Source organism: Limulus polyphemus, unplaced genomic scaffold (genome assembly GCF_000517525.1).
Source record: "Limulus polyphemus unplaced genomic scaffold, Limulus_polyphemus-2.1.2 Scaffold1479, whole genome shotgun sequence".
In the NCBI taxonomy this organism is placed as follows: domain Eukaryota; kingdom Metazoa; phylum Arthropoda; class Merostomata; order Xiphosura; family Limulidae; genus Limulus; species Limulus polyphemus.
Window position 1 is genome coordinate 220,332 of NW_013667089.1, and position 12,299 is coordinate 232,630.

Below are 12,299 nucleotides of genomic sequence, written 5' to 3' on the forward strand. Positions count from 1 at the left end.
GACTATGAAAATAAACAAAACCACCCCCATTACCCGTAATTATAAAAGATTTTATTTAAATTTATTGTAAATTATAGGAGTGAGTTGTACGAAAGATGCTAATTAGGAAAGTGTAAAAACATGTTAACTTTCATGTAAAGTATATAACTGACGAAACTGCATACACACTATTGAACTTCAAAGTTGCTAAAATAATAGACGATCTATATAATGGATAAAGAAGTCATTAAAAACAATTTCAAAATGACTATTTTTGTTGCTCCAAATAACGTAATTTTAAATGTTTACCTTCACAAAGGTAACCATCAGCATAAATAAATATGTATTAGTTAGAATAAATAAGCATTGAACCTGGTAGTGTTCCACAAATTTTAGTGTTCTGGCAAAAATCAATGTCAGTAACTATTTCTTAATTTCGTGAATTCTCCAGATTAAAGGAAGTGCGAAATATTTATTGGAATTGAATTTAACTACTTAGAAATTTAAGAAGAGGAAATTTTCTAAATAATACGTGCAGAATACAGCTGGATATTTGAGAAACAATAACAAAAAACTAAATGAAATTACAAACTTAATGTTTTTTATATTTGACATTAAAAAGTAAAATAACTCTCAATATCTGTTATTTATTTAATAGTTAATGACAACTGAGCATTAATCTTTTATAAACATTTTCTAAGTTTCAAGTAATGTGACTATACAGCATCCAGAATAAAACATCATCAACATGAAATCATCCAAAGAAGAGTTAAATGAAACTTCAAATATATTGTATTAAAAGTTGAATGTGGAAAACTTAAAACACAACAACAAATATCAAAAAAGATTATACACTAACTACAGGGTGCTATGTCCATAAAAACTGAGATTTCAAATACATAAAAACACTTTGTAATAAATTAGGTTTAAAAAACATTTCTGAAGAATTTGGTATGATTTTTTTAAACTTAACTTACTTAGGATCAGGATTAAGCTAAATGAAATTACACATACAACTTTTACCAAAAACAGTGTTTTTCAACCATGTATAATGTCATGTATGGTTCTCAGTACTACTATTTAAAATATGTATGAAAACAAATGTTAAAATATAGAATTTTAACTTGTACTTATACAACAAGAATATTCTTGTGTAAGACAAATGATAAGAATATATGCTGATATCTGTTGGTATATTAGAGACATTCATATTATAAAAAAGCCATGATAATTAGGCCTATGTAAAGAACTTCAAAAACTAGAACAGCTTAGCTTATGGATATTTTATATTATTAAAATCCCTTTCAATTTTTTTAAACAAAATATAGTTTTACTGTAACAAATAGACATTTTAAGTTTATGCATGTTGTCCATATGTAACTTTAAAATTGTATAATTATAATGAAATTCCTGTAAAATAACAGGAAAAGATATCTGAATTTCTAGTTTTATTTAGGTTTACCAATACTATACAGTATTATATCAATTAATTTCAGATCTACTTTGTAGTAACTATTGTAATTATTTTAAGTCTTAATAATGTAGAAAATCTTAACTTCTAAATTCAAACAGTAAACTTACTAGTTTCCACTACATATATCTGATGACAATAATTTGCTTAGTCTTTATAAAACTACAATATTCTTCATTTAAAGTTGTACTACTTAGAATATTTCAATGTTATTGTTTTTCATACACCTAACACAGTATTAAAAGTACAACAAACAAATACCATCAATATTTTACCAAACAATTGGTCCTCTATAGTACTAAATACACGTAAAAGGTTGTCTCTCTTACACAAATCCTGGTAGTAGTCAATACGTTCTGTTTAAGGTGGCTCTCATACACAAACCCTGGTACAAATCAATAGTTCTGCTTAAGGTGGCTCTCTTACACAAACCCTGGTACAAATCAATAAGTTCTGCTTAAGGTGGCTCTCTTACACAAACCCTGGTACAAATCAATATGTTCTGTTTAAGGTGGCTCTCTTACACAAACCCTGGTACAAATCAATAAGTTCTGCTTAAGGTGGCTCTCTGACACAAACCCTGGTACAAATCAATACATTCTGCTTAAGGTGGCTCTCTTACACAAACCCTGGTACAAATCAGTATGTTCTGTTTAAGGTGGCTCTCTTACACAAACCCTGGTACAAACATATAAGTTCTGCTTAAGGTGGCTCTCTTACACAAACCCTGGTACAAACATATAAGTTCTGCTTAAGGTGGCTCTCTTACACAAACCCTGGTACAAACATATATGTTCTGTTTAAGGTGGCTCTCTTACACAAACCCTGGTACAAATCAATATGTTCTGTTTAAGGTGGCTCTCTTACACAAACCCTGGTACAAATCAGTATGTTCTGTTTAAGGTGGCTCTCTTACACAAACCCTGGTACAAATCAATACATTCTGCTTAAGGTGGCTCTCTTACACAAACCCTGGTACAAACATATAAGTTCTGTTTAAGGTGGCTCTCTTATATAAACCCTAGTACTAACTGATAAGTTCTGTTTAAAGTGTCTTTCTATCTTACACAAACCCTGGTAGTAATCAACACAATCTGCTTAAGGTGGCTCTCTCACATAAAACTCTGGTATTAATCGATAAGTTCTGTTTAAATGAACAAAGCCACTGGAAAAGATTTTGATACAAACTTTCACATTAGAAATATGAAGATAAACAACAAAGGACATACAAGCAAGTACTTTGTCTTCTACAGAAATATCAGAGCTATCAATTTTTGAGAGACAGTTTTTAAGTGCTCAAAATATCAGATTCCAGTATGTGCTTTTCAGCTTCCCTTAGGTCATTTAGAATATGGCTTGCATTAACAAATTTTAGTTGCTCCGATGAGAGGCTATTTTTTTTGGTCAAGAGCAGGGCATTCCAACCAGAATTCTTGGCTCCTAGATAGTCATCCTCCAAGTCATCTCCTATATGAACAGCTTGGTCTGGTGAAATCTTTAAGTGCTTGACATGCTCCAAGGCCAAATCAAAGATCTTCCGACTGGGCTTCTTGACCTTTACTGAATAAGAGTCAATAACAAAATCAAAATTGTGTAGAAGACCCACTTCACTCAAGATGCCTTGTAAGCGGTTGTCAAAGTTGGAAATAATACCAAGTTGTATATTTGCCTTTGCAAGGTTCTGCAAGAGTGTGTGTGTTCCACGCTGAATCTCCCAACAGGCTTTTGTACTATATGCTTTAAACAAGTGGCGAGATAAAGTCTGAAGTTGTGTTTGATTCAAATAATCATATCCAGCATCATGAAATGTTTTTCCTACCATATTAGTCCACCAAGTCTGTGGTTCAATTCCTGAAGTGGCTCCAAAGTTTGGATGTTGTTTATTCAAAATCTTCCACTGTCTTTTGAATGCTGCATTCAGCTGAGCTGCATCACTCTGAATACCATAAAGATTTGATGTTTGGGAGTACTCTTCTCCAATTGGAATTTTAAATTTAAGCAATGTGTTGGTAACATCAAAAGTTGCAAGTCTAATTCGTTTCATCATTTTCCCTGTAATAATTGTCACATTTATATTTATGGAATGTTACGCCAAATCTTTATGTTATTATTACAAATATATATATATATATATTTTTCAAGGTTTTAAAAAAATAATGCAACCATTTATCTTTTGTATCTTTTCTGACATTATGAAATGTTAAATATATTCTGAATATTCTTATAACTACATATTTAAAAATATTACAAATAAAATAATCCCTATGACTAAAAATTGGAGTTACCACCATATTCCATTAGTCAGCATTCAATGTTCATGTTGCCTCATCCTTGATTATTTCATTTCATTCACCTTTTCATTAATATAAATTATTCTTGCATTTTTAAATAAATTGTGTGTGTCAGAGACACACTGCTGATTCAAAGATCTGACTGGAGTACATGGCATAAAAAGATTGCAAACCACTATTATAAAACATATTTATATTAAACTATTCTGAAGTATTAAGTGCTCATAAATACTAGTCCTAGCACAATGTTAACATATAATAAAAATAATGAATTACCTTTTCTTCGTTATTTAAATCCTAACATTGGTTTTGTAGAACTTAAAATTTAGCACTGGTAGTTGAAGTGTTTATATTACCATATTTATGATTTTCAAACAATATACATAAATCTTCTGTCACAAGTAATAATTCATTAAATGTTCTAAATTCAATATTTAGTAGAAACCACTCTATATCTGTATAACATAATTCTACCATAATCAACCAAAGAGCATAGCAATGAATTTTTACTATCTATTTTGTAACACAATCACATTTCTTTTAAATTAAGAAACCATTGCTCCCTTTCTTATACTCCATAAAATTATACAGTCAAATAATATGAAATGTTACATGCTTTATTTCCAGTACACTGAACAAGAGAGACTTTGGATGATTCAATTAATGACATATATTCTTTTGCTAGTACCATTATCTTTGTTATTGGTATCTATACAAATTAGTTGGACAATGTAGATGTAAGATAAGCATTTAAAAAATCATTTTGTTGACTGTTACCTGTATCGTGCAACCAGTAGATGATAATATTTTTCTCATGAATTATGGTATGAAGTAAAGATTACCATACTTGTTCCTAAAATGTAGATTCTTTCATATTTTAAGAACATGGTTGACAAGATGTTAAGTGCACATATGAAAAAGTAAGATTACAAAATGTCAATCAGCCAAGTAAGGTTACCTCTCCATCTGCCACAATATTAAAACTAAACTATATTTTGAACAGAAGTTAATGCATCTTTGCATGTATGTAATGAACTTTGAAGTATATTTGTTTCAAATGCAATCAACCAGGTTTTATTAGCCTGTGTATTTCAGATCAGGCAAAAGTTATTGTCCACATCTTTGCATGTATGTAATGAACTCTGAAGCATATTTGTTTCAAATGCAATCAACCAGGTTTTATTAGCCTGGGTATTTCAGATCAGGCAAAAGTTACTGTCCACATACCAAAGGAAGTGATAAAAAATACAAAAAACATGCTTATCCAGAAAACAAGATCAACCTTACATATAGATAGACAAAGACTTCCAAAAAAAGAGATGATACTGCTAGGTGAACATGTTGAAATAGTGACAACCTCTCAAAATAATTTTTACATTTGTATTTCATTCAATTTCCCTAAACAGGTTATGGGTAAGTCATTACAGGCAAGTGAAATAAATGGATGGATATACATTGAAATGTAACTGAAAGAAAAACTATAAGCTAGATGTATGGTACTGTTGAAATAACAAAGAAGATGCTGAACAGAAGAACTGACAAAGAAAATCATGGATGTGTAGATATAGATATAAAGGTTAAATAGGATTTATAAAAGTAATATTAACTGAAAGATAAGTGAATGATAAAAGGATCAGAGTGATTGAAAGACAAATTACATGTAACTGATAAAAACAAACAAATGAACAAATTTGCATCATAAAACAGACATTAATAAGACCACCCATATTTGTCCACAGCATAGTGGGACAACAGTTATAGATTGAGATGCTGCTGGGTTCAACTAATATTTAAGACATAAATCCATATTACTGTAACTTTTAGCCACTGGTATGTAACTATACTATTAAAATTCTAGGTGTTCTGTAATTATGCACTGAAAATAAATACATATATACACATAATTTAAGGACAACAAGAGAGCTGTTGATCCATCTGGGCTAATCCATTAAAGTAAACTTTAAGAGTAAAATACTCAAACCCAGTTCTTATCACTCAATTGAACTTTTTCTTTAAACTCCATTAAATTAATTTCAATGCCCTTCCTAAGGTGAGGCACCTAAGACTAAAAACAATACTTCAAATATGGCCTAGCCAATGATCTATTCAACGAAATTATTACTTTTTTAGGTTTGTATTCAATATTTCTGTATATAAAACCTAAAATCCTATTTGCCCTGCCACTAGCAACAACACATTGCTTGGATGGCTTATGAGACTGATCAACTACAACACTACAATACTTTTCTTACACATTACATATTAATCTCTCTTGTCAAATAAAACTTACTGTTAAGTACAAGCTTTTTAGCAACAAGCTAAATATCAAAGTAGGTTATCCAGTTCTCACGAGTGATCTAACACCAACATTCTGTCAGGATTCAAGTTATAAGCATATAACTACACCCTTGCTAATATTTACTTATTTTAACTGAAAAACTTATCCATCCAAAGAGATCAGGTTATGAACAAAGTTAAACAGGGACAGGTGAAAAGACTACATTTGCCATGCTATGGAGAAGATCTGTACACTACTGTTACTTCATCATACCTTCTGACTTATAACAGTTGGACAATGGTTTATGTTACTAACTTTGAACCTACAGGGTGTTTGTACATCTTCCTTCATTTGTTTGATGACATAAATACACTGTATATTCTATTCTGCCTGATGGTCCTCTCAAAAAAGTCTTGGACTTATTTTCTTCAAAGTGTTAAATAACTGATTCAGAACTTTAAAACTGACAAGAACTTAAATAAACTACCCATTTTAAAAGAACAGTAAAATAAAATGCTGGAGTTGCAAATTTGAATATTAGGAATGAGAAGCATAAGGTATACTCTAAAAATTTAGAATCAAGTTTGTTCACTATAACAACTTTTTCTCTGTGAGATTTATAAACAAGTACTATTGTTTACCTGATGAAGCAATGTTACCTATAAATGTGTTCAAATCAATTATTATTAAGTATATTTAGTTTTGGATGGTTGTATTGGTAGGTAGAGGGGTAACCTTATTGAGCTAAATCACTTTCCATCACATTGCACATTCTTATGTTCACAGGGCCAAATATATTTCTTTATGTATGTATAAACTATATGAATGTCCAAACTAATATTGATAAATTTAATGTGAAGCTGAATATACTAGACAGGAGTGCTTACAAATTTAATTAGTATAATAAATTATTCAGTTTAATGAATATGACTACTCAAAGTTTACAATATAATTAGGAACACCAAATGAAATACATAACAAATATAAAGTGAAAATAGAAAACTGTGAAAATACCAATAAGAATTAATGAATGAAGAATTAGTTAAAATTTTAGTTGGTTGTTGATAATTAGACCAAATATTTCAAACCCAAAATTATGGGCAGATTCATTTATTTTACAAATTGGCTCCAGTAACTTTATAGCTCACTATTAATATTATAGTTTTGATCTTGAAACAGTAAGTGAGACAGTATATCTTATAATTAGTGTGAGAAATGTGTGTGTTAAGTGAAATGAAAAACAAGGGAGAAAATTTAAATTTGAATAAGGCAATAAGCTTAACTTGTAGAAGTCTAGAATGCAGATTGGTTCTTACATAAAATTTTAAATGATAAAACAACTCCTACGATGTTGTATTAATGTTTTTTTCTATCTGAATTATTTTAAACTTTCTGTTGAAAGGTGCATGAATGTAAAGGACTATAATTGGTTAGTTGTATTTAGTGGTAGAAGTCATCTTACTTGGCTAACTAGCCTTCTATAACCTTGCCTATTTATTGCTTATAGTTATACCTACTTTTAAATATATCAAAAAAAACATTTGAAGTAAGATACAAAACAATGTTTGTGATAAACAAATTATGTAGTAGTAGTACTAGTTGATCCAAGTAAAACATTTTATACTTATACAATTATCCAACAAAAGGGTAAAACATGCTAATATATCAACTGTTCATAAATCAAACAAAAAAAAACATCATCATCAAAATAGCAAGAACACTCATTTCTGCCTAAGATGATTTAATAAAAGTTCAACAATGTTCAACTTCAATTATTCAAGTTCTAGTGTCATGAGTAATAATACTTATAACTTATAATAATACCGACACAGTACATTTGTATTACAAATTTGTCAATTTGTATGAGAAAAAATAATTATAAAAACCCTCACCAATATTTCAAATCTAACAACTCAACATATACTATAAAAAATTAAATGGTGGGTCTTAAGTTTTATAACTATTTATATTCATATTGATACATCATAATTTTTAAATTTCAACAACCGACAAACATAATACGTTTCACTTTTAGGTGGTAACTGCTTTGACACGCAAGTGAAAACAATATACAGTACTTTTACTTACCACTTAATAGAAGGATATAGCTCTCTTGGAATATTTTAAATTAATAATTTTGTAATGCAAGATCATGCATAACTATTACATATTATAAAAATAAACACTACCTTAATATGGGCAAAAAATGTCTATCTCTTTTTTTTGAAAGTAGATTTTTGTAAAAATATCTTATATGAAAAAAGTTTAGTACACCATTGCATAGCTCTTAAATGAAAAAAAAAAGAAGATAAAATTAAGCAAATTGAGTGCACACACAATTTTGCAATTATTGATGTGCAATGATATAATGTACTTCTTTATTTTCCAGCTAATGATGCACATATAATGTATAGTTCTGAACATGGTTTATTCCATTTTCACCCTGATGTACGATAAAAAAAAGGCACATGTATATAATCTGTACACGAATTACAGTAATTCAAGCCCCCAGTTTAATGTGTTTTTCTACTTTCTGAGTAACTACACAGCAGTTATCTTCATTCTAACTTTGCCCCGGTAAGTATGATGGTTCATAATGTTAAAAAATTATTTCAAGATAGTCTATTGTGTAGCTTTGCTTAACAGTAAATAAAAAAAATTCAACTCTAGTAAACGAAGGTGACGACTCTGTTCATTAATTATACTCACTGTGACGCTTTAAGTTTAACTATGATTCACGAATCAAAGGTCCCAGTGTTAATGATACTATTTTTCTTATATGTATACATGTTTGTAGTTGTACCGTATTGTATCTTTGGGTGGGTTCTTTTGGATTTTCTAGTAAAAATAATGCCAAGTCCAATCCACCTCACAACAACGAATTAATATATTTCTTCAATAACGTTTGCTACAGGCTGCATTGACGCCACAGTAGGCCTAAGTTCACAAACACCATTTCAAGACAAATTATGAAACTACTGTAGGCCTAATAATGTTGAACTGAAATTTACTCTCGATTGATAAAAAAAACCAACGTACTTATTAATTTTACTCGATAAATCTTCTCTCGAAAAACAGCTACTCGATCTTTCACAAACTGAATACTTCACTGAACTCTCAGTTACTACTCAACGAATACTTTACAGAATTAACTGCCTACTCATGTTCAAAACTAATCTACCCACATCTATATGTTTGTCTACATTTTTAGACCTTAACTCATGCGCCTTCTAGCTAGAATCCAAATTAAAAACACTGGAAAAATATAGCTTAGAACAATAAATGATATACTTGAATTGAAATAGTACAGTTCAACCCAAACAGCTAAGATACATTTAACCAATTGCTGAAAACTGGAAAGGATAACATTTGAGAAAAAAATTGCAGTGATAGTACCCAATTATCTCTTTTGTTATTCAGGTACACTGATGTCCAACAGATAAATTTAAATGTATTCGTAAGAACGCATTTTCCGGAAATGTACTGCATAGAATGATTTCAAAGTTTGACATAAAGGAAAGAAACAACCATACATGAACAAATGAGACAAAACATTTAGTCCTCCAGTGACTCAGCAGTAAGTATGGAGGCTTACGACGCTAAAGACCTGATTTCGGTATCGGTGGTGGGCACAACACAAATAGCTCATTGTGTGGTTTTGTGCTTAGCAATAACCAACCAAAATATACATTTATAATGATTGTGTTAACATTTTCATCTACTGGCCGTCTTTTTAACAATTTATGCATAAACATGCTGCTAGGGCTTGAACGTTTTCAACTTGTCTGCATGGGACAGAGATAGAAATAATTACGACCCAAATTCAACGAAAACTTCAAAGTGTGATATAGAGCTCTTGCACTCATCTTAGGTGAAAAATAACAAATTTGTCTTCTAAGATCAGATGCTATAAGTCATTACATCGATGTGCATAGAAAAAGGTTTATCAAGAAACTGAATAGCTGTACAGTTTCAAAACTGTTACATTTAGCGTTATATATGCCACTAGCAAGATGTAAAGCTTTACCAAATGTTGTACTTATATGGATTGTTGCTACACAATGGGCTATCTGTGCTCTGCCCACCACGGGTATCGAAACCCGGATTCTAGCGTAGTAAGTCCGCAGACATACCGCTGTGCCACTGGGGGCGGATTGTTGTTGACAGAAGGAAATGTTTGACGTCCAATATAGTGGCGTTAAAGGAAACAGAAAGTTTGTTACGTCATGTGCAAGACCTCTATACGAGAATCCAATGCTTCAAACGTTACTGACTATTCCAAATAACTTTTATATGGGAGAAAACCCCTAACCTGTACTAGTTTGTACAATTTGTACCACTTGAGATGAGCTCATCCTTCCCAAAGGGAAACAGACAAGGGCCAAAATTATATGGGTTTCTAGCTGTTGGTGTTTGTAACCTTTACCAAAGGGAAAGGATTAGCACATGTTTACGACCTTTAATATTAGTTTAATTAACAAGAATTTAATATTACATGTAGAATACTTGCACGAACATTTAGGGAAATTACCTAAACATATATATATGATTAAAAATATATTCCAAGCTAGGTATGGAATGATGAAATTCTTAGCTGTTCCAGCTGTTACGACAGAGGAAGTCACGTGACGCTAGTAACACGCCATGAACTTCTAGAAGGATCCTGTCCCTTCCTGAATGCTCTAGCGTTTACTAGATTTCGGTATACTTTTATATATAAGACGGTCAATACGTGACGGCAACAATGTAATATGTAATTGTACTGCGGACAGAGAGAGAGAGTATTGTTGAGTCGAGTACGTGAGACGTTCGTTGTGAATTATAGCGTTTGTTATAGCGCGACTGTGGAAATTAAGTGTATTGCAAAGTTGTATTCAGAAAGAATAAACCAGTTTTATTTAAGAAAGAACTTGTATCGCCAAAGTTTCTTCGGAAATAATTTTTACGGAAAATTAACTAACGAACGGAGGCGTAACACAGCAATGAGACTTTCAAATGCAGAGGATAATTCAATCATGGAAAATAAACGAATACCAAAAGAATATTCAAGATATAAAGAAATATATTTGAAATGCTAAATATCAGTGAGATTTAGTTAGAACCCTAATATTTTCATTAGTAGAACGTATGGCCTAAAACTTTTGCAAATAGCTACATCATATACGGCACATTTCACGCAGCAGCTGTACTAAATTAAGAGTGTTACGCAAAACGTTCGGAAAAAAGTTACCCTACCATTACTCCAGCTCATGAATAATTAAAGAACATTAGCTTTCGTTAATTTACATAAACACGGCTACTTTCAGTGGGTATATGGGGCAATCTCTAGTTGCTAAATGGGTGAAATATTACTTTCCCTAAGGAGTATGAGATACATATAAACAAAATCTTGAGCCAGTTTGTGAAGGGCTAGTTTGCAACTAGGATTGAAATCTAACAGAAATTAGATTAAAAATGAAAGAATAGTAATTTCACATGAATTGGTACACATCAATCAAACTTTCCATAAAAAAGAGCAAAATAAAAAGAAAATAATTTTGCTTGTTTGTTTTTAAGCACAAAGTTACACAATGATGTGTATTTTCTCTGACCATCGCGGGTATCGAAACCAGATTTTTAGCGTTATAATTCCTCAAACTTACCGTTGAGCTGCCAGAGACAATAAAATAATCTAAATTAATAAATATTGTCACGAAAACAGCCATGACAAGAATGATAAACATGTTCGTTAAAGCGCCTACTGTCTAAAGGATTAACTTTCTTATCCATCTTTTCTAAATCAGTTTGTTTATTATTTATATTTACTACATTTATTATTAATTCTAAGCTCCTTTATATATATATTGTTATGATAGTTTCTATTGGTGGGCGGGCTCTTCCTTTATGCTTTTGGCTACAAATTGTAAAAATAGACGCCAAAACAGTAATTCCATTTATTTGCCAATTCTCTCACTCACCATAACTACCAAATTTGAGAAAATGGCAAAAATCGATATGACTAGCAGTGTATTGAAGTTACAAGGTTCAAATTAGTACTATTTTGTTTAAAAAAATATTTCCACTTTCTTTTTAGTCGGTTGTGATGTCATATTATCGGAAAAAAATGCAGAAAATGAGTAGACATCAATGTTTTCGTTCGTAGCTCTCTGAATGCCCCCCCCCCCAGTGGCGCAGCGGTATGTCTGCAGACTTACAACACTAGAATCACAGTTTTGATACCCGTGGTGGGCAGAGCACCCATCCCCTAGCTCTTGAAATATTTCACTGTTTGCTTCTGAAG

At 31.2% G+C, this 12,299-nt stretch overlaps 1 protein-coding gene across 1 annotated transcript; it reads right to left on the reverse strand.

The window, feature by feature from the left end:
• Positions 1–2,514: 2,514 nt before the first annotated feature.
• On the reverse strand, positions 2,515–9,241 carry LOC106463773 (rhythmically expressed gene 2 protein-like). Its single transcript, XM_013923841.2, has 2 exons — positions 9,059–9,241; positions 2,515–3,502 (listed from the first exon to the last, which is right to left on the reverse strand). Exon 2 carries the CDS (start codon positions 3,495–3,497, stop codon positions 2,739–2,741), a length of 759 nt encoding a protein of 252 aa, XP_013779295.1. The 5' UTR covers positions 3,498–3,502; positions 9,059–9,241; the 3' UTR covers positions 2,515–2,738.
• Between the last annotated feature and the right edge of the window lie 3,058 nt (positions 9,242–12,299).

What these genes read in the sequence shown, in the direction of transcription:
- LOC106463773 (XM_013923841.2), bottom strand. Translation starts at nt 3,497, where the DNA reads ATGATGAAACGAATTAGACTTGCAACTTTTGATGTTACCAACACATTG.